At 38.5% G+C, this 24351-nt stretch overlaps 1 protein-coding gene across 1 annotated transcript in view; it reads right to left on the bottom strand.

Annotated features, from left to right (window-relative positions):
* Positions 1-24351, bottom strand: part of TBX20 (T-box transcription factor 20) — a gene marked incomplete at both ends in the record, with an annotated part of 53469 nt that overhangs the window by 20911 nt on the left and 8207 nt on the right. The window contains 3 exons of the mRNA XM_080818785.1: positions 10349-10425; positions 19738-19896; positions 23422-23530. Coding sequence (XP_080674911.1) covers positions 10349-10425; positions 19738-19896; positions 23422-23530 — 345 coding nt within the window. The remainder of the gene's footprint in view (positions 1-10348; positions 10426-19737; positions 19897-23421; positions 23531-24351) is intronic.

A 24351-nucleotide genomic window follows, 5' to 3' on the forward strand; every position in this document is an offset into this window, starting at 1 on the left:
GCAGACCACTTAGAAGCAAAACAAGGAGGAGATAAAGAAGAATGAGAAGACAATTTGCCCAAGCTGAAAAACCAAACTGAGTTTTGAATTTAAAGCATTTAATTATAAATACTAATTTTTACAAATCTACAACTGGACAAATACTGACACAATTTCCCAATTTCAAAGAAAATATTCTAAAAGCATTTTTTCCAAATAGAAAAAAGGTTAAGTTTCCAACAAAGGGAAGACAGTGGCTTTTATTCCGCAGTACTTAAAAGCCAGATGGCAAAGGCAGCTGAAAGAGTTCTGAGGGAAAAAACTATGACCACAATAGCAGCAGATCCTCTCGGATAAGCAAAAACTCATAAAGAAAAAGGAGTCATATATCCTTCCCTGGCCAATTACTTAACATTTACCAACAACTGAGAGTAAAGTCAGAACATAATTCCAAACATTGGAGAGATTATAGAAATGAGCAATTAACAATGAAATGACTAGAATTCAATTTAAATGATTATAGTTGAGGTACTATGAGCCTTACAAAAAAATTCTGAGAAAGAAAAAGATATATTAAATCTGGATTTGAAATCCCAGATTATTTAAACCGAAATTATGGGTTGAAGGAGAGGTAGTAGAAAGAAGAATCAAACACTAAGTATCTCCTATTTTACTAGAAAAGAAAGTGGATAGTTTCTGACAGTAACAGAGAGATCAACTTTATAATTATGTCTTTTAGAATTTGAAAGCATAATTATTTAAAAAATACAATTAACACTAGAGAAAGGACTTTGGTTTCAGACAAACTAAAGTGGGTGTGAGGCTCAGCTCACACACAAATTGTGTGAATAAATAAACCAGTCCCTCTAAACTTTGCTATGTCATCTGCCAAATAGGAACAAAATGGTTCTTTATTATTGGATTATAGGATTATTTTGGATTATATAGGATTATTTTGATGAGTGACAAAAATCAAGTGTGTAAAGCATATAGTCCATTGCCTGACAAAAACTTGATAAATATAACAAAAGACAAGAAGAAAAAATAAAAATGTAAAGTAATTAGCTGAATTAAACATAGAGCAGAAATATCAAACATATCAGTTATTACAATATTGGGAGATGGATTACATTTCTCTATTAAAACACAAAGACCATCAGACAAAATTTTTAAAACTACAGATATTCTGTAGTTACAGAGTATCTTTAAATCTATAGATATTCTGGGGTGCCTGGGTGGCTCCGTTGGTTAAGCGACTGCCTTGGGGTTAGGTCATGATCCCAGAGTCCTAGGATTGAGCCCACATGGGACTCCCTGCTCAGTGTGGAGCCTGCTTCCCCCTCTCCCCTTGCTCACACTGTCTCTCTCTCACTCTCTTTCAAATAAATAAATAAATAGAATCTTTAAAACTATACATACTCTGTAGGTACACGTCATTATTTACTCAACAAGTATGTTGAGTGTGTACTATGTACCAGCCACTATTCTAGGATCTAGGGATATAGTAGGAAACAAAAGACAAAGTCTTGAGCCCCTGGGTGGCTCAGTTGGTTAAGCAGCTGCCTTTGGCTCAGGTCATGATCCCCCAGGGTTCTGGGATGGAGGCTCACATCTGCTTCCCTGTTCAGCGGGGAGTCTGTTTCTCCCTTTCCCTTTACCCCTCCCCAACTTGTATGCTCTCTCACTCTCTCAGATAAAATCTTTAAAAAAAAAAGTGGGGGGCACCTGGGTGGTTCAGTGGATTGAGCCTCTGCCTTTGGCACAGGTCATGATCTCAGGGTCCTGGGATGGAGTCCTGCATCGGGTTCTCTGCTCAGTGGGGAGCCTGCTTCCTCCTCTCTCTCTTTGCCTGCCTCTCTGCCTGCTTGTGATCTCTCTCTGTCAAATAAATAAATAAAAAATCTTAAAAAAAAAAGAAAAGAAAAAGACAAAGCCTCAGACCCATTCAGATTTGAGGGCAGCATATTCCTTGCAGAGGATTAAAGTAAGTATAGAGGCCCTATGGCAAACCTGGTCCTGGGTATGCTAAGAAAAGTGAGCAAGAGAAAGAAAGGTGCAAGAGTTCAGAGACAGACCTGAGAAGGCTGGGGTCAGATTCCACAGGGCCTTTCAAGCCATGTCTGAACTGGGATTTTACCATCACTGAGAAGGTGAGTCATCAGAGAGCTCTGAGCAAGAATGATGCGGTCCAACTTGCTTTCTTCAACAAGATCCTTCTGACTGTCATACTAGAAATGGATTTAAGGGCATTAAGAGTAGAGGGAGAAAGACCAATGAGGAGATTAATGTAACAATCTAGGAAAGAGATGATGGGATCACAGATAAAGGTGATAGCAGCGGCGGAGATGATAAGTAGTAATTGGATTCCTCTGAACAGTCTGAAGGATTAACTGACTGTTTGGATGTGGGAAATGAAAGAAAAAGAGGAGCCAAGGATGACCACCAGCCTTCTGGCCGGAGCGATGGGAAGGATGCAGCTGTCTGCAGCACAGATGGGAAGAGTAAGGAAAGAAGAGGCGTGGAAGAGTATGACTGGGCACTCCTGTTGCAGATATGTGAAATTCGAGGTGTCCTAGCAGGAGAGGGAAGAGTAAATGAAATAGCGAGTCAGATCTTTGACTCTGAGAGGCCAGAAGCAGAGATGTAAATTTGATAGTGATCAGCATATAATGGCACAAAACTGGGTCAGATTAACCAGGAAGTAGGTGCAGACTGAGAAAAGCAGGTCCCAGGACCAAGGCCCAGAACACATCACTGTCTAAAGACAGAGGACAAGAGGAAGAACCAAGAAGGATGGGGGGAAGAAAGAATGGCCAGTAGAGGAGAATAAAAACTGGAAGAGTGAGAGGTCTTAGAAACCAGGAGAAAAGTAGGAGAGAATAAACAGCAGTGTCAAACCCGACTGACAGGCCAAAGCAGATGAGGACTGAGAGTGACCACTGGATTTAGCCATGCAGAGGTCACCAGTGACCCAGACAAGGGTGGAATGGCAGAGAAGGGGGTGAAAGTCTGAAAGGCAGGGCAGGAAAGATAAAGGGAAGAGAATACACACAACTCTTAAGCAGCTTTACTATGAGACGGAGCAGAAAACTGAAGAGTCGGTAATTGAAGAGACAAGTGGAATCAAGAGAAGGTTTGTTCCGTCATGGAAGAAATGTCAGGATATTTGATGATGCAAGAGAGAGGGGGGTATCCTGCTGTAGTAACAAGAGATTTTTAAAAATTAAAAGGCAAATAAAGCAAAAATTTTAAAAGCATAGTAATATAATACTAGGCAAAGTAGAATCCAAGACAAAGAGCATTAAATGGGATATATTTACTGATAAACTATGGAACTTAAGTAGTTTAATAAGTCTTCCCCATAAGAGTACTGCACCCAAGGGCACCTGGGTGGCTCAGTCGGTTAACTGTCTGCCTTCTGCTCAGGTCATGATGCCAGGGCCCTGGGATCAAGCCCCACATCTGCCCCTTCCTCACCTCCCATTCATGCTCTCTTGCTCTCTCTCTCTTAAAATAAATGGATAAAATCTTTACAGGAAAAGAAAAAAAAAAAGTACTGCACCCAGATGAATTTATAGGCAAGACTGTAAAATCACTTCCTTGCTATTTAAACTGATACAGACAACAAAGAGAAGGAACATATTTCAACTCATTTGAACAAACTAGTAGAAACCTGATACCAAAAACTGACAGAAGAAAAAAGTCATATCTGTTTCAAAGACTGATTAAAAAAAAAAACAAAACTTAAGTACAATACAAGTAAATTAAATCCACCATGTATTATAAGAAAGCCAGATAAAATCAAGACAGGATTTATTCTAGGAATAAATGGAAAATTCAGCATAGACACTATGAGTATAATTGATACTATTATTATTTTAAAGTAGAAAAATAAAACTGTCTCAAATGTTAAAAGAGCATTAAATATAATTTCAACTAATATTCAGAATAACAAAAAATTCTTTAGGCATAGAAGGGTATTGCCTCAATATAAGAAAGAATATCCTCCTGAAACCCAGAGCCAATGAAAATCATATATAATGATCAAACATTAGAAGCATTGTTAAACAAGTCAAGAACAAGAGAAAAATGCCAACAATCATCATTACTTTTCAGTAGGGTCCTGGAAAATTTAAGTTAGTTCAATACAAGGAAAAGACATTTTTAAAAGCATAGCTATTAGAAAGAAATAGATAAAATTATCATTTTTTACAAATTATATAGCAATCTAACTGGAAAATTCAAGAGACTAAAAGGAAAAATTATTAAAACTATTTTTTTGAAGTTCAGTAAAATGGCAGTACGCCAAAGACATAGGAATCAATAGCTTTTTACAGACTAAACTATGTAGATTTCTAATTAAAAATTCTACTTCCAAAAGCAAGCTCTTTCCTCCCAAAAAACTCTACTACAGTACTATTCAATACAAAGGTAGTGTGAGCCATATATGCAATTTTAAATAGTCTAGATATCACATTTTTTAAAAATAGGTGAAATTAATTTTAATATATTTAACCGAACATATGTCAAAAATATTTTTTAACACCTAACAATATTTTAAAACTGTTCTTGAGATATTTTCCTTCTTTGTGCAAGGAGCCTTCAAAATCATGGGGTTTGTTTTTTGTACTTATAGCACATCTCAATGTAGAAAAGCTACATTTCAAGCCCTCACTAGCCATCTCTGGGCAGTAGCTATTGATTAAATTGGACAGTGTAGTTCTAGTAGACCTAGCTATAATCCTAAGAAAATACAGGCAGGACTTACAAACTTGAAAATATCAAAACTTCTGGGGCACCGGGATGGCTCGGTGGGTTAAGCCTCTGCCTTTGGCTCAGGTCATAATCTCAGGGTCCTGGGATCCAGCCCCACCAAGGAGCCCCTGCCTCAGGCTCTCTGCTCAGCAGGGAGCCTACTTCACCCCCACCCCACTACCCCCAACCCTGTCTCCACCCTCCCCACCTCTCTGCCTACTTGTGATTTGTCTGTCAAATAAATAAAAAGAAATCTTAAAAAAAAAAAAAGAAAGAAAATATCAAAACTTATAAAGAACTTAAGAAGACATTTCATTAAAAGGGCAAATATATGACGTATTCCTAGAGGGAAGTTCCAAAACTGTAAAGATACCAATTTTCTCTCCCAAATCACTGTATAAATTGAACATAAGCCCAGTCAAAATTCCAAAGACTTTTTTGGGAAGACCTGACAAAATGGTTCCAAAGACTAGAAGTGTAAATATCAAAGAATATAAAGAAAATTTGAAAATAACAAGTAAAAAGGTTTGGAGTTTGCCATATCAGGTATCTAAGTATCATCAAATATTTATGTATTTTATCAATTTACAAAAATAAAAACAATATTGAAAGATCAATAAACAGACTACAAAAACTACTACAGGCAAAAAATTAGTATATGGTAGAGGGAATTATAAATAAGTAGGAAAAGAATATGTTAGCTAATACATGGTATTGGAACCACTTATAAAAAAGACATGTCCCTGTATATTTTTAAATAATATTTTCATGATAAAATATTCTACTTATCAAAAACATATATAGAAAGCTAATTTCAAAGTGATAAAATGGTTCCAATATACAAGCAATAAAAATACTAATGTAAGTAGCTTACATAGATCAATAAAAGATAAACAATCCAAAAGGAAAAAAAAAAGCTAATGACATAAACAGGCCAATTTACAAAAGAAAGTACAAGTTTCCTATCAAATTGGCAAAGATGAAAAATTATGTTTGACAAGGGTACAAGAAAGGGGCACTCCTTTTTTTTTTCTTTTAAAGATTTTATTTATCTATTTGACAGAGGGAGAGAGATCACAAGTAGGCAGAGAGGCAGGCAGAGAGAGAGAGGGGGAAGCAGGCTCCCTGCTGAGCAGAAAGCCCGATGCGGGGCTCAATCCCAGGACCCTGGGATCTGGGCTCAATCCCAGGACCCTGGGATCATGACCTGAGCTGAAGGCAGAGGCTTAACCCACTGAGCCACCCAGGCACCCCAGAAATGGGCACTCTTGACAATGCCATGGACAATCATTCTTGAGGGAAACCTGGCAGTTTGTATGAAAAGCCTTAAAAGCATGTATTATCTTTCCAATTATATAAAGTATCTAAACTAGGCAAAATCATAAAGACAGAAAGTAGAACAGATGTTACCAGGGGCTGGGGGAGGAGGAATGGAGAGTTACTATTTAATGAGTACCGATTTTCTATTTAGGATGATGGAAACACTGTAAATGTAAATGTAAAATGTAATATGGGGATGGTTGCACAACATTGTGAATATACTTAATGCCACTGAATTGTTTACTTAAAAATGATTAAAATGGGGGCACCTGGGTGGCTCAGTGGGTTAAGCCTCTGCCTTCAGCTCAGGTCATGATCTCAGGGTCCTGGGGTCGAGCCCCACATCGGGCTCTCGGCTCAGCAGGGAGCCTGCTTCCCCTCCACCCCGCCTGCCTCTCTGCCTACTTGTGATCTCTGTCAAATACATAAATAAAATCTTTTAAAAAAATGATTAAAATGGTAAACTTTATGTTGCATATGTTACCATGATTTTTTAAAATTCCATTGCATGGCCGTACACATTTATTAAACCGTTTTTCTATTAGTGAATATTTAGGTCTTTCTCAAAATTTTAACAAATAAAAAGATTATGATTTAAAAAAGTACATCCCTTTCTGCCCATGGGTCCTGTCCTCACGCTTTAATAAAAACGCCATTTGGCACAAAAAATAAAAATAAAAATAAAAAAAGTATATACCTAGACCCAGCATTTTTATTTGTTAGTATTTATCCTATGGTAATAATAAAGAATATAGGAAAGGTATATATTTTCCTCCTAGGTCTGTCTGAAATAATGAAAAGTGGGAAACCTAAATAACTCAGATATAGGATTGGTCAAATAAATGATCATATACAGTAGAAAATTAGGCAGCCATTAAAAAGTATACTGCAGACATATCTACTGATATTAAGCAGAAATTATTAAAAATAGTATGTATGCAGGGCGCCTGGGTGGCTCAGTGGGTTAAAGCCTCTGCCTTCGCCTCGGGTCATGATCCCAGGGTCCTGGGATCAAGCCCCACATCGGGCTCTCTGCTCAGCAGGGGGCCTGCTTCCCCGCTCTCTCTGCCTGCCTCTCTGCCTACTTGTGACCTCTCTCTGTCAAATAAATAAATAAAATCTTAAAAAATAAAAAAATAAAAATAATATGTATATAAACTTTAAAGGAAGTAAATGTTCATACATGGCATAGGAAAGTACCTGGAAGAATATCTTTGCCAGTGGTTATCTCTGAGTGAATGGGATTTGTTACTTATTTAAGCTCTTTTTCTTATTTGTTAGTATTTTTCTACAATGAGCATGAACTCTCTTTGGAGAAAAAAAAAACTAACAAAAGAAAATTTTGAAGAAATCACTGAAAAACGCTCCTAGTTATTTTTCCTCAAAAGTAACACTGTGCTTTCCCTTACTGTACAAAGTCCCCCCCCCAAAAAAGAAAACACTAAGTGACAGTCTGTTTATTATTCTCTGACACGCCAGCAGATAATTCTTTTCCTGAACAAAATAACTATAAATTCGGTTATATTAAGAAATCCCTTTGGGCTTTTGGTTTGCTTCTAAGCTGTCCATTATAGGTATATGTGCAAAGCATCTAATGAATGAAGGAGATGCTGTCACTGGAGAGTAAGACTACACATGGAGCATTCGAGACATTCAAGTGTCTGCACAGGACCTAGTAAAATGAGAGCAGGGAAATTGTAATGCCTTATACAGCATTCCAAACGCTTTTGCAATTGTAGAGGAAATAATACAATGAGTTTGGAAGTATAAGGCAAACAGATCCAGTCCCAACGACATTTCTCTTTGGGTGTCCCACACAGAAGTTGTAAATCTGGAACAGGAAACTTGAAATCATTAAGGTCACATATTTATAACATCATATTCAATTAGGTTAGAAAAGTGCAATTTCTGTCATCATGTCATAAAAAGATGTGTTTTTGTCTCAGATCTCTTATAGGAAAAGTCCCCTATATTGTTACAGATAGGGCTGTTTTCAATCAGTTACAAGGAGCAATTCAATTACTAGATGGTTTAGTGCAGTAACTGACTCCAGACTAATTTAATTTCTTTAGGTCTCTAAAGATCAATTGATCTGATTTGACCCATCCCCAAAGGCTGTTTAGGGAAAATTCAGACTTAAATACCTGGAAATGAAATCCAAAACCTTGGCCAATTTCACACTAGTTAGGTCATCCTGCAAACTTTCAGCTGGTCACAGAAGATGCTCTCTTCGCCCTCAGACCATTGAAAGCTACTCAGCTTCATAGACATGTGAGTGCTCCCCACAGCAGGATGTTTATTCGATCAGTGGAAAATGTGCCTGCATGCATTATCAAATCTGCTGTTCTAAAGGGCAGTCTGGGGACTCGTATCTCGTGAGCACACGTGCAAATAGGGGTTATTTTTACTCCAGGAGTAGTTTATTAAGACTATTAAGAAGTACACTTAAATGGGGCAAAAAATTATAATTATTTCACATTTTTTAGATTTATAAACTGTTTCGTAAATGCCACCTTACTTGATTCTCAAAATAAACCTTTGAATGAGCGAGGTTATTTTTCCCATCTTCTAGGTCAGGGGACAGAGGCTAGGAGACTTCTCCAGGATCACTCAGCCAGTAGAAGGCAGAGCTGGGACTCTTAACACATGAGTTTGTCTCCCAGTAGATCATGCTCACCCCTTGATCTGAGACAGAAGGTAAAAACACACCACTACTGTCGCACTGAGCCACTGTCTTCATTCTCACCTGCTACCTGACTGAAATGGAGAGGTTCATTGCTTCTGGCTCTCCAGAAATAAGAGATGAAAAAGGTCATGCCTGAATGACAGCAGCCTTTATCAATGGACTTATTTGTCACCCACACTGCTAATGCCACATTCTCTCTGACTTGGATCTCAAGGCCAATCTGCTTGCCTATGTCCCACCTCACTGGGGAGCTATCCATTTGGTGTCTCAGTGCAGTCTGCAATCGACTTTCAACCACAAGCTCAAGTTTCCTTCCCTGATCTCAGCACCCTCAACCATTTGTCAAGTTCTCCAATGACTTGATTTCTCTCTTTTATTTAAATCCCACAGCACCTGCTCCACTCTCAGCCTCTCCTGCTGGCTTCTCTGCCTCCCTACTGAGCCTCTGTATCTTTTCCTCCAAATCAAAACCACCCCGTTATACCTGCTACTTGGGAGGGCAGAGGGAAGGATCAGACAGATATTGCTAAAATGTGCAATGACCCCTTCATTTGCATTTCTAGGACAGGTTGGAGAGAAGTGGCAAAATCAGGAGACGTGACCATGTGTCAGGTAACAAAGAGTGTGACAGAAATGTGTAGCAGTTGGTGGAGAGGAAATCACACAAAGATTTGGAGGTAAAATACACCAGAGGCCTGGTGGCTAGGGTATACCACCTGTCAAATGTAGACTCCGGACCACATAAAAGACATAGAGAAGATGAATAAGGTCTAAAGACCTAAGGTATAACATAGTGACTAGAGTTGATAACACTGTATTGTATAATTGAAATCTGCCAAGAGAGTAGAACTTAAATATTCTCACACAAAAAAGAAGTACAGAAAGTTCCATAGTACGGGTAAGGGATACAAATAATCAGTTAGGTTGAAAAATCTTCTCCCTAAAAAAATGCATTATTTTTTTGATATTCCTATGGGCAAGCTACAGATCTCAACATAGACATTACTCACCACATAGAGGATCTCACACTGCATAAACCATTTTAATTAAGTTAAAAGCGGAGTAAGTTATAGGCACATGATTCTCGTTTGTCTTCTTAAAGGTTCTGAGACCTAATGTCTCTCCTATTAAATATAAGCAGCCTATGCCACGTTTAAAATATGGGCCTTGAATTAAATGACATCTCCTTGCTTCAAAGTTCCAAACTACTCATATTCTTCATGCTAGCAAATATGTCCACTTCAGAAAGCAAAGGCTATCAAGATTCCATGTCTCTGCAGATTGCCACCTAAGAGAGGAAGCTTAGCATCATCAAAAGAACTGAGTCTTTGATAAGGAAGTAATCCTATTTTTTACAGTTGAGTCAATGTCCTGACCAAAGAAACCACCTCCTCGCAAACACAGATGCAGGTGCGGCAGCTGTCCCAGTTTAAGCAGCTTAAAGCCCTGTCTACAGGGCTTCTAGGTGGAAGGGAAGGTGGGGTGTGGGATCGGAAACTATCTACAGTAAGGTTATGGCACTTTGGTGTTGAAAGGACTGTGTTCTTACAAACTCACTCTTCTCTTTATCTTATCTGGACAGAAAAGTAAATAGAAAATTCTCATTACCTCTCAATGTCAGTGAGCCTGGAGGAGTCCCGGAAGCCTTTGGCAAAAGGGTTGCTATCTATTTTCAGCTTGGTTATCTGCAAAGGAATGAATGGGTAACAGAACAATATCATTTCCGAGGTCAAGGAAGTGAAATCAGAAATAAAGAGTTTGTTCATTTCCCAGGCCACCCCAAGAATACTTAATGTTTCTTAGGATCTTGAGAAGGGTGGAAAGTGATAAATTCACGGGAGGGATGACACCCAGCTAAGTGGGACAACTGGTCAGGGGGGCCTCAGAGATGAGGGATTTGAGGACTGGCTGGTCCCAGAAAATAGCCTGAAGGTCAATGGATAGAGACAGTTAGGGAGGGGCCTTTCCTGAATGATGTGGCCCCCGGTGAGGAATTTAAGAGAACCATGAAAGGCTAGGGTTTGCCTGGAGAATGGGAGAGCCCTAGAAGGCCAGCATTGGTGGGTAATGGGGAACACAAACAAAAATGTTGCCTCCTGCTGACTTGGCAGCATCATTTGTGAATCCTATGGGCACATATGGATAACATAATGACAAAAAGATCAAATGGCCAATAATAGTTTCATGTTCAACACTCTATTGAAATACATGACATAAATACATGATATAAACCTTTCAGAATATAAATTTACCCCTGCTCCCCTTTCCATCTGACTAAACTAGAATCAACCAGTCTTCTGTTTTCCTCCCATACAACGCTATTTATAGACTCTGTGTTTGTATAAAAGAAAATATTCCCTAATAAGAATCATAGTCTGAAGTATTAAGTATCTAAGAGGAGCTAGTCATAATTCCCACAGCATTAATATTAATGTAAAAAGATCCACTAAATCATATGCACGGTACCTCCAAAGAAACAGACATTAGGTTGTGAAGCAAAAAAAATAAGCACTGATTAAAAGATACTTGACTTAGGGGCGCCTGGGTGGCTCAGTGGGTTAAGGCCTCTGCCTTCGGCTCGGGTCGTGATCCCGGGGTCCTGGGATCGAGCCCCACATCGGGCTCTCTGCTCCGTGGAGAGCCTGCTTCCTCCTCTCTCTCCCTGCCTGCCTCTCTTGCCTACTTGTAATCTGTCTGTCAAATAAATAAATAAAATCTTTAAAAAAAAAAAAAAAGATACTTGACTTATAAAATTCCTGATTAGGGCCAAAAAGAACACATGAGGACCAAGACAGAGCTGGTCCCTATCTGAACTGGAACTTTAGACACCCTTAAAGACAGTCCTAGCTCACTGGCATCAGAACAAGAACCCACGCTAACCTTTAGAGAGAGATACACAAAATAACCTGGAGAAAAGGTTATACATTGAGGCATGTCCTCCTCATAAGCACTAAACACAATCAAAATAGATAGCTTGAAATACTCTCTCACCAAAACGCAACTTCTTCTCTGATCAGAGTGTATGAGCTATGCATTTTAAACAATTAACACCTAAAGAACTGCCTTTTTCATTACAAAAGAAAGGCATTATTTCCCTTTTCGAATTTTCTGAACATGAGCTAACCAATGCACATGCTACAAAGAAGCTATTTACCTCACTTAAAATAGAACTTCCCACACTCTCCTATCCAGAGACCCCCCTTTTACTGTCATCAACATTGACCAGTTATAAGATTATTTGATAGTATTAATTTTTTTTTAAAGATTTTATTTCTTTATTTGACAGACATAGATCACAAGTAGGCAGAGAGGCAGGCAGAGAGAGAGAGGGGAGGAAGCAGGCTCCTTGCTGAGCAGAGAGCCCGATGCAGGGCTCGATCCCAGGACCCTGGGATCATGACCTGAGCCGAAGGCAGAGGCTTTAACCCACTGAGCCACCCAGGCGCCCCGATAGTATTAATTTTTAAGAGGGTTTGCCAGTATCTCGCAAATGCTCATTGTTCACCTGTTCACTCTAGTGCAGCCAAAAAAAAAAAAAAAAAAATTACTGATTTCCTTTTCAGCTTAGTTAATGGACATGGTAAACAAGGAAGGAAGGAGGAAAACTTCTTCGTGAGTAACAACAGCTATTTTAAGTTTTTATACAAAGAAAGACATAGGAACCTCTGAGGTTCTAACTCTAAGGTGTGGCCATCCAGAGTTTGTAGGGAACCTTCTCTAGCACGCTGCCACCACTGTTATAGCCATGGATTTTCTCAGGGCTGGAGTCTGTTTCAGTCATCCTTCAGACTATGATTTAGTTTTGCAGGTCTACTTTCAGGATGCAGGAGAAAATTTTATTTGTTTCAAATAAACTGGAAGCATCTTCAGAAAGCACAAGCAATTCGTATGCTCTAAGATTATAAAACACCAACAAGATTTTTAAATCCTCAGACAGGCACTGCGTCTCTTTCTACTGAATAATTACAAGTTAAAAATGCCTTCCATTTCTCAAACGCTTTCTAGTTCACGAAAATGCTTTCAAAGTAATTCATCGACAAATATTTAATGCGGACGGATGACTTATCATGCACTATGCTAAGTGTTGGACGGGCGGAGATAAAGAGCATGCGCGCCCTGCCCTAATGGCGCTTCAACGTGCCAGGCACAAGCGGAGGGATGCATAGCTAACCAGAACTGAGGCTGATTCACGGGCCGCCAAAGAGGGTCCTGACTCCACATCCGCCGCAGTGTTAGTGACTTAAGGGTCAACCAAACCCAGATGAAAATTTCCAACTGCAACTGTGAGGAAGACCAATGAAGTCAAGCCTTCTTTCAAGCTCAATCCCTATAAGCTAATTAAAAAAATTTTAAAGGGAATAGATAAAATTTCATGGAGACAGTGGCAGATAACTGATGGAAAAAGTCCTTGGACAGCCGTTCCTCTAAGATGTGGACCGTATCTCGCTTTGAGTCTTTCCAAAGTAAAAGAATAGTAAGTACGACCTGTCTGTTGTGATGATTAAAGGGTTTTTGATCTGCTTGGTCCCTGTGAAGGATTTTGAAAATTGTATTTGCTTTTCTTCATTATTTCCAAAAGGGAAAGGCTGTTGGCTCGGAATGTGATGACTGTCATAGAGAATAAATGCTCTCAGCATGAGTGTGTCGTTCAAGCAGGACGTCACCGTATCTAATATTACTGCCATAACCCTGAAGAAGTCAATTACATTCAACAAGTTTTCAGATTTCCTTGGAATTTTCTTTCATTATTAGAATGCTCTATTTCCAATATCTTACTAGTCTCCCTTTCATAATGCCCAGGCAGATCACTGGTAACTTTTTTCTTTTTTTTCCACATTTTGATATAAGTTCAAACTATAGGAAAGTTTCGAGAACAGAATGAGGTACTCTCATACACCTAGATTCACCAATTAGTTACAGCAGTGATGTGACTTAAGTGTGTTAATTAGACAGTTAGAATGGCCAAAATTAGCAAGACAAGAAACAACATGTGTTGGAGAGGATGTGGAGAAAGGGGAACCCTCTTACACTGTTGGTGGGAATGCAAGTTGGTGCAGCCACTTTGGAGAACAGTGTGGAGATTCCTCAGGAAATTAAAAATAGAGCTTCCCTATGATCCTGCAATTGCACTACTGGGTATTTACCCCAAAGATACAGATGTAGTGAAAAGAAGGGCCATCTGTACCCCAATGTTTATAGCATGCCCTTCATGCTATAAGGGCCCTTCAACGGACGAATGGATAAGGAAGATGTGGTCCATATACACTATGGAGTATTATGCCTCCATCAGAAAGGATGAATACGCAACTTTTGTAGCAACATGGACGGAACTGGAAGAGATTATGCTGAGTGAAATAAGTCAAGCAGAGAGAGTCAATTATCATATGGTTTCACTTATTTGCGGAGCATAACAAATAACATGGAGGACATGGGGAGATGGAGAGGAGAAGGGAGTTGAGGGAAATTGGAGGGGGAGATGAGCCATGAGAGACTATGGACCCTGAAAAACAACCTGAGGGTTTTGAAGGGGCAGGGGGTGGGAGGTTGGGGGAGCCAGGTGGTGGGTATTAGGGAGGGCACGTATTGCATGGAGTACTGGGTGTGGTGCAAAAACAATGAATACTGTTACGCTGAAAATAAATAAATAAATAAATAAATAAATAAGTGTGTTAATTAGAAATGGAGCTTAAGGGGTGTCTGGGTGGCTCAGTGGGTTAAGCCTCTGCCTTCGGCTCAGGTCATGATCTCAGGGTCCTGGGATCGAGCCCCACTTTCTGCTCAGCGGGGAGCCTGCTCTCTCTCTCTGCCTTCTTGTGATCTCTGTCTGTCAAATAAATAAATAAAAAATCTTAAAAAAAAAATGAAATGGAGCTTAAGCCTTTTTCTATAGGCCATTTTATCTAATTTCAGGGAAAAGTATTGCTTTTGGAAGTTAAAGGAAAAAAAGCTGAATGGATGTCTAATTAATAAAATTGTAGGGGGGCCCTGAAATAACACTATAATTTTGAACAGGTTTTATGGAGTACTGATCAGCAGTATAAAGACTGTGAGTTAAACTTACTATATTCACTGTGCTCACTGTGCTATCACTAGTCTCTGAGTTTACTGGGGTGTCAACAGTAAGCACCCCAGAAATGTTTGTTGAAGTTTGCTCCAAGGACAAGCAATCAGAAATAGGATTTCACTTTTTTACCAGTTATGGACTAGCAAAACTCTTCTTGAGTTTACAGAAATAGCACTTCATTTTGTTTCTAATTTTTAAGTAAAATAATTTTTAAATAGGATTTCAACACTCTAGGTAATCATGCATTTTTAAGAGTTCAGGCATAGATTTTATTCCACGGATATGTCAATAAAAACAGCAGTAATAAAGAAAGAAATTTATTTCTGAAGATACAGTTTTATATCCCTTTATGCCATTTGGGATAACTGAAAAGGTTATACATCTGCGAAGTGATGAGAAGGGACCCAAGTTACATACAGTGATCTGAGCTGGACATCATTCCATCTGGTCCCCGATACAGAATCCCTGCCACTATGTGTGATGTTGCTGAACAACATGATCCATGTCAACAGTGATACTGCGTAAGGATCCCTAAAAGGCCAACTAACCAAATATGATATGTTTAAAAAAAAGAAACCCATATGAAACTACACGTACAGCTTGTAACTCAAAAGCCAAATTTAAAAGCAGCATTGTTTTTCATTTGGTGAGGAAAAGGTGTTACAGGGCAGCTTTGCGTGCTTATGAAATCCCTTAGTTCTGTGTGTGCTGCGCACAGGCAAATCACTGACTAATTCAGGCCAAAACATGCTGCTATTTTTTCACCTGCTATCTCAATAATATAGGACATAATGCATCTCTTTGCCAGAAAATTCACTCCCAACATCTCCTTTATCTATAGATAATAAATGTATGCCAAACTAGAGAACAAATTTTTGACACTGCCAGCTGCGAGAGGAGAAGGGGACATTTCCCAGGGGTGATTATTCCATGCCATGTGGGATCACTGGGCTCTGAATCCAGCCACAAGGTGGAATTGGCCCTCAGAGACCATTTCTCCAATTATCAGGAAAAGATCTGTCCAAAGGCATTTAAAAATGAAACCTGACCTACACTTCAACTGCACAGCAATGGTCGGCCTGCTCAAAAACAAGGTATGACCTTTAAATCTGAAATTATAAAATAGTTTGTTGAAAGTGTAATGTATTTAGGTTTTATCTAATAATGTAAAGAAATGCAATCATTTCCTTGAGAAAAAAAAAAAAACAGAAAAAACAGCAAAATATGCCCCATTTCATTTCTTATAAATAAAACTACCAGCCACAATACATGAGAAGCTTTTTCACAAATTCTGTTGGAAACTGATTTTACTTTTAATAGATATAAAAATAACAGTCCTGTCCAAAGTTTAAGAGATATGAAGGTGATCCTAAAGGTGAACTTTTCAATCTTCCTCTCTTTTCTTTCTGTTCTTCATGCATGGAAAAGTTCTAATACTTAACACTAAGTACAGGCTTATTTCCTATATATTTATTTTATTATATATCTGCTATGGGAAAATAGTACACAAGCATGGATATAGCTGTGGAAAAGTGGTAGATGTGGGGAGGTTTGAGAAAGAATCAAGGATAAGTTTAGAAAACTGCTGAAGACTAATGAAAATACTAATCCCCAAACTGATTGTTTGATATGTTTATTGAACATGAATTTTGATTGGTCTAATGACTTTTTAAACCATCTGCAAAACTGGTTTATTAGCATACCAAATGAAATCTTTGACCAATACGTGAATTTCAAATATATATATGGCATGGAAATTATGGGTTAAAGGTGGATGTAAAGAAAGAAACCCAGACACAGCAGGATCTATTGAGAAAAATTAGTTCTGAATCTAATCACTTCTATTGTAGGTTATTTAGCAATGAAATGATATACTCACTATATTAATCTTTATATTTAATGATGCAGTGAATGAGAGCTAGGAACAGGTAACTAGATTTTGAGCCCATTTATAATCTCAATTAGAAATAAACATTTGCAAGAAGAGCAACTGAGGTTAGGATGTGTGTTTATTAGTATCTGAGTCTCTTTTAATTTAGCAACATTTTCAAATTCACTTTCTATACCTTGAAACTGTCAGTGGTCACTTCCTTTGACCTGCAGTCTAGTTAGCATGAGGCCACCAAAGGAGGCTTTAAGACCCAGAAGATGGCTTCTGTCACTTACCAGATTCGTTACCTTGGGTAAATGTGGTAACCACCCTGAACCTGCTTTTTCATCTACAAAATGGGGCTCCCGGGGCCTTCTTCAGGAGACTAGTGTCAGAATTAAATGAGATATTGAGAAAAAATGTAGAGAGATTTTTTTCTAAATTAAAAAGTCATAAACCTAGGCCATGACTGTTAGTTGGATCCTAGTTCAAAGCAGGTAAATGAAAGGTCATAAAAAACATTTGTTGGTCCTCCTGGAAATTTCAGTATGAACTGAATTTTAGAAGATATTAAGGAATAACTCTGATTAATTTTCTTAGCTGTGAAAAAGACATAGTGCTTACAAAAACAATATTCTTATTGTCAGTATATACTTGTAGAAGTATTGACAGGTAAAGTATCATGATGTATGCTATCTAGTTTCAAATGATTTCAGGGAAGGAGAAAAGTACAGAGAAATAGGGCAGGCGAGGTCCAGCAAGGTGACCTTGGATGAGTAATTTAACCCCACGCCTCAATTTTCCCAGCTATAAATGCAACATACAAAGACTATTCGTTTCTATTTTATAATATCCTTGTGAAGATTAAGTAAGACGATGAACTTTAAATAGTCCCTAGCACCTAGTAAGTATCCAAATATTAGCTATGATTACAATTATGTAGATAAAACCTCTGATTCCAGTGTACCATGAGCTGAGAGGTCCTGCCAACATTTATTCAGGATTGCTCCTTCACCTATTAAACTAAATCTAAGGTGTTATTATTAGAAACTTTTCTTCAATTTTCTTCAGTTGGTAATTTTCACTAAAAAAAAAAACAATTTATCTATTCTTGCTTTGGTTTTCTTTACAGAGAATTCTGATAAAAGCAATGAAATTTTTACATGACAAGTTTCTGTTTAACTCTCAAACATCAACAGACTTCTTGTAGAAGTACAAATCTACCATCTTATAGAATAAAAGCTATAAAAGTCTTATAGTATAAAAGTTATAAATTTATGTTATAAATTCAAATTCATGTAAAATGAATGTTTCAGGAACATTCTCTGAATCTATATATGTGTTACATGTGTCCTCAGATAAAAACTGGGATAGTTGGTGTCAATGTTTCAGATTCCCAGTGAAACAGTATTAGGGTTTTACACCCTGGTACGCTTCAGTCTACAGCCAGCTTTTTAGCTTGGGCATTCTCTGAAAGTTTCTATTCTTATGTTGTTGCCTTAGAGATAACCGAAAAGTTTTAATACTTTGCTTTTACTTTAAGATGATTAGTATGATAACATTTGTATCTTCATCTACCTCATTAAAAAAATGTGCCACTAACAGTTTAAAATCAGAAAAAGTGACAGAGCCTCTTTGAACACACTAGAGACAGTCCGATAGTTGCCATATGTCTTATTTTTAGGGTTCCCCGACAGTTTCCAAAGGCACGTTTACACACAGCACCACATTTGATCCTCACAGGAATTCCCCAGATGTTCTAGGCAGTTCTTAGCTCCATTTAACAGGAAAGGAAAATGGCAGCCACAGTGGTGAAGTAAAATCTACTCCAAGTCAGACAGAGATTACAGGTGCTTATGCTTTACAGACACACAGCCACTCCTGCCTCTTGCTCGTTTCCCTTCCCTGGGCTCCCATTTCCTCATTTGTGTAGGGTTACCTGGGCTCTCAGCTTCACCTTCTTACTTTTGTTGAGAGACACAACATCATATCTCCTCTGGCCGACCTTCCCCACCCTGGCCTCTGAACCATCTATCAGGCATCACCTTACAATGAGTGGCTCAGAACCTAAAATATAACAACGTCAAAACAAGAGGAGAGCCACAGCCCTGGCTACCTTAAAACTAACCAAATAAAAGCAAGCTACAAAGACCTAGAGAGGCCACAACCAACCAAGTTTGTCAAGTAAAGTGAATGAGTTCCTTTTACTGAAGTATATCAGAGGAATTCTATTTCTGGTCCTTCCTGGCCATGAAAAGTTACTATCCTCTCTTAGCTTCAGCTTCTTCACTACAGAATATTCCTGTTACCCCCCGCCTTCATGGTTATGCTGACAGGGAAAGAAGAAAATACATGGGGGATCTCTCTAGCACCCAGCCCTCAGTAAGACTTTGACAGTTATTTATTCAGTTGGGCTAAACCTTATGGATGAAGAAATGCATAAACTTGAAATGTGATATATATCAAAGAGTACAAACTATAAAACTCAATATTATAAATTAGATATCTTGAAGTCAATTAAATATACACTGCTTATATGCTACAGTTTGTTATCTAAAGAGACATTTAAAATCCTTGCCTTAGAATTACCTTAAATTACAGCTGAATAAGCTTCACAAAATTTCTGAAGCATCAGTAGTCTGCATAGTTGCCTGGAATACGTGTGTTAATTTAGCAGAAAAACGGAACCTCTACATTTTGTGAAGCAATGAGTATATGGTTATATACATCATGGGCCTCTACCAGAACGACAAAAAGGAAACAGGTGATATTCCCAAGAAGAAAATTTGAGAAGTCAGATGGGGCAGGTCTGGGTGGGAGAATGGGCAACGAACAACTGACCGAGAGTATAAAGATTCTAGAAAAGATGCTATAATACAGACCTTAGTAACCTTGAGTCATGGTCACTCAGTGCGCTTAGAGGTTCTGGGGCTAATACCCAATAGCACTCACCAAAGTGAACTTTGATTTTGAGTACCGGGAGAGCCCTTCTCTCCAAGAAACTGAAAGAAGCTCCTAAATCTTTCCCTTACGTAGGAAATGAATGGTGAATGCTGAACTCACCAGCTGATTCTGGTAGGCAGTAACTGCTGTGAAAACGGTCTCTGGGAAGATGAATGTTCTGAATTCTTCAGACTTTAGATTGAGCAGTGAGGCTGTGTGGTCTTTCTTCTTAATGATGTGCACCCGTGGCTGGTACTTGTGCATTGAGTTCAAAATTATCTATGATGAAGAGATGGGAAATACTGAATTTTAAGGTCAAAGGCCAAAGTGCAATGAGGCAAAGAAAGAAGCATAAGATCTCAGCTTCAAATTCAAGTTTTAAGATAAGGATATACCCTTTCCATTCACAAGGCGAACCCTTTTTATCATTGCTGTGGAGTCACAGTGGTGAAATCACATTTTATCAAAACAACTGTACACAATACAGGTTGTTTCAAGGGTCCTTTCTAAAATGATGGGAGGAAGGGCGTCTGGGATGAGCACCACATCTTCAGGTTCCCTGCTCAGCGGAGAGTCCACTTCTCCCTCGCCCTCTGCCCTCTGCCCCTCCCCCTGCTTGTGCATGCAGGGGCACATGCCCTTGCTCTCTTTCTGTCTCTGTCAAATTAAAAAACAAAACACTTTAAAAAAAAAATGATGGGGAAAGTCATCTGAAAGATACTGATTTTTTTTTAATCAAGTCTTTAAAATACTTTTTGTTAGTCTGGTTAGACCAAAAGCCGTATGGTCTAAATTTTCTAAAGTAAGAACTTGTACATTCTAGGAGGACAGATGCTATTTATGGTTGATGGGGGATACGAAGAATTAAGAAATGCTGTGTGGTATTAGGCCTCCGTTAGAGTGCTAAACCTGTTACTCTCTAGCTCCTTCATCTTGAGCCAGCTGATATCACCTCTTCAACTTTGTTTTCTCCAATGCAAAAACATACCTCACAGAGTTGTAGGACTAGATGATGTAGCCCTTATAAATTACAGAGCAAATAGGAAGTGCTCAGTAAACATGAACATTATTGTTATTCTTATTCTTATTTTTTTAATTTATTTATTTATTTGACAGAGAGAGATACCACAAGTAGGCAGAGAGGCAGGCAGAGAGGGAGAGAGGAGGAAGCAGGCTCCCTGCCAAGCAGAGAGCCCAATGTGGGGCTCGATCCCAGAACCCTGAGATCATGACCTGAGCCAAAGGCAGAGGCTTAACCCACTGAGCCACCCAGGTGCCCCTTATTCCTATTTCTGACAGCTTCATTGATTCCTGGTTCCCAGTTATAAACCAAACATGAATGACAGTGATGACTAGTGAAAGCTGCCCAATACTTAGAAATCATGATCCTACTTTTGTTAACAAGGCAGTATTTATCCTGTATCTTTTAAATAAAATATAGTGATTTGTCATTATGAAATCTGAGCTATAAAATTCACTTTCAGATATAAAAGTTTTTCCCATATCTTCCCTTCTGCCACACAGACAGCTACCTACATCTGCAAAACTGGGTTCGATCTTCCTGGGATAATAGCGCTCACACTGTAGGCCCTTCACCCCAGGAGCCTAGCAGAGAGCCTGGCTCTCAGGGGAGGCATGTGATACACACTGTGGCAGGAGCAGGGTCAATGGCATGCAGTGTTGTTCAAACTAACAGCTCCCATGTTTTCTTGGCTAACATGGGTGTGGTAGATGAGCGTTTTTGCTAGCTGACTTTAACAGAGTTAAATACTAGTCACTGTGGGATGATTAATATAGAATCAGTCTCTCCCTGTGCTGAGATGTAAGCCAACTTAAAGTTACAAAGCATTAACTGGCATTGAATTTTGCACATGCCATCCTTTTATGGTTCCAACCTGACTAGGAATAACTAAAACAAATGAGAACTTCAAATGAGTTGAAATAGACTTTAAAAAAAAAGTCATCTCTTTACATAATGTGTTTATTTCAGGGAGTTCAAGATATTTATGCTCACTTATAAAACTGGAATAAACTCAAAGTGATAAAAGTAAACTTCTAAAAGCTTCACATAAGGGCACCTGCGTGGTTCAGTCCATTAAGCATCTGCCTTTGGCTCAGGTCATGATCTCAGGGTCCTGGGATCGAGCCTCATGTCTGGCTCCCTGATCAGCGGGGAGCCTGCTTCTCCCTCTCCCTCTGCTGCTTCTCTGTTTATGCTCTTTGCTCTCTCTCTCTCAAAGAAATAAATAAAATCTTAAAAAAAAACCACACACAAAACTATTCCAGGACTTTCCCAATGTTTTAAAAAATAATAAAATTAAAAATAAATACATAAAAGCTTCACATATGGAAAATATCACAACTGTAAAAAATTTTATTTCTCCCTGCAAAGATTTCAGTGGAGTCAAGAAATTTTAATATGAATGACAGTAAGAATGATCTGGCCTGCAGAAAATGTCTCCCTGATACTTCATCATTTTAACCTGAAAAAAAAAATCCATCAATGAAAACATCTCTTTAAAAAAGCAGAAAAAGACAATTATCCCAACATTCTTGAACATAAAAGTCAATTATCTTTTCTAATACATAAAATAACAAAAACCTATTAACCTATTTGCAACATCGCAACAGTGCCACCAGCAGAGTCATGAGTTAACCTGGTTACTCTGATTTGGTCACAATAAACGAGGTCTCTTGTGGGCAAATTGGTGGTAACAATGCCTAAAGGGATTTATTTGGTTCCAATTTCAATGAAACCATTTGAAACCATTGGCTAGAACTAATTTATATCTACTTATAACCATCCTTTCTGAGAAAAGTTGTGAAATTTCTAAATTGCACAGATCCAATAAAAACAAAAACTTTAAGTAACAAGAGTCGTAATAAAGGGGTAGAAAGAGAATAATTATATGCAAAATATCTAAGCCAAGGGAAGCAACCAGTGAAATGCCAATGTGTCTTCTGGCAAATCAAGGCAAAAAAAGAAAGAAATAGTCCTCCCCTTATCAAAAAGAAGTATGTAAGTCCACATTTTTCTTAGCTTAAAAATCAAACAATTTTTATGTAAATCTTTCTTTTATAACACAGGATAACATCATCATTCCTTACAAAGCAGTCTTATAAAACGTGTAAAGGCCTGTGTCAATGGCTATTTGTGCTATTAATTAATGAAATGGGCTCAGAATTCCAATTTCTCTTTTCCCTTATTTTGATGAACTCTTTTTGACACAAAATGAAATTTGTTTTTAATTTTAAGACTTCTCTATGCTTTAATATTCATAAAACTCTGCAATAAGTGTAGATAATGAGTCAAGAGCACATTCCCAAATTTATCTGGACATGAAACCCTTTTGTTCTATTGTGTCTCACATGAACAGGCTCTACAAAACACACTCTGGGAAATCCCCATAGGAGGTGTCGGCCCCATTTCCTTTATGCCGTGTTCTCTAACATACCACTGACAGAAATCAAATGTATAACCCAAGAACTACCATAGCCTCCAGAATGCACATTCCCTTTGTGTAGCTGGTGCAGGTAGTGAAGTAGTTGCAGTCTTGGGAAAATCACAGTGCCGAACATCCCAGACCCTCTTGCACTGGAACGGTATACAGCATCCCTGTAAGGGGCCTCTTAAGAAGAGTAGTCAGGATTCCCTGAACAGCACAGGAATGTTCTCACAGAATGACTGAGAGATGGAAGATGGGATGGGGAGTGGGAGGGGAAGAAGAAGCGAGAGAGAGAAGTTCTGAGCACCTTCTCCATTCCATCCCAAGGAATCCACATAATCTAAGGCGTGGCACTTACATGGCCATGCTGGTCCAGTTCATTGTTGGTGAGTTTCACCTTTTCAAAAGACACCATCTGCTTGAGTAGCTGCTCACCAGTAAAAGGAGAGTCTGGGTGTACATAAAGCCTAAGAAAATTGTAAGAGAATGTTATTGAGTCATCTTTTAAAAATCTGTTCTTTGTGGGTTATAAAACAGTTTGATTCTAAAGGAATACAAAAACCTCATATAAATGGTGAATTTTACTTGCCCCAGATAATCTCAAATTTAATAATCAAACAGTGTCAAAATAACTTTAAAACATCTAAATATGTTTCTTCATGTACTGACCATCTAAAAGAGGTAATACCTATGGTCGGCTCAGCCAGCCATTTTTAAAAAGGTGCATATTTTTCCATCTATCTAATCAACTATTGGTCTGCTTCAGTAAAATATGAAATTTTATTACCGTGGTAGGTATTTTCAAACAAGAGACTAGTTTATACTAATTGTATAATGGGTGCGTAGCATAAGTACTGCTAAAGAAATAAGTCAATCGGAGAAAGACAACTATCATATGATCTCCCTGATATGAGGAAGTAGAGATGCAACATGGGGGGATGGGGGGTAGGAAAAGAATAAATGAAACAAGATGGGATGGGGAGGGAGACAAACCCCTAAGAGACTCTTAATGTCACAAAACAAACTGAGGGTGGCAGTGGGGAGGGAGAGGGTGGTGGGGTTATGGACATTGAGGAGGGTATGCGATATGGTGATGCTGTGAAGTGTGTAAGCCTGATGATTCACAGACCTGTACCCCTGGGGCTAATGATACATTATATGTTTATAAAAAATTTAAAAAAAAAAAGTACTGCTAAAAAGCAATGAAGGCATAAAGAACTGAAGAGGAAACAATTCTAGAGAATCCATTCATTTATACTTGAAGACGACTCAGTTTGAAGTTTATCAA

Source organism: Martes martes (genome assembly GCF_963455335.1).
Source record: "Martes martes genome assembly, chromosome: 11".
NCBI classification, from domain to species: domain Eukaryota; kingdom Metazoa; phylum Chordata; class Mammalia; order Carnivora; family Mustelidae; genus Martes; species Martes martes.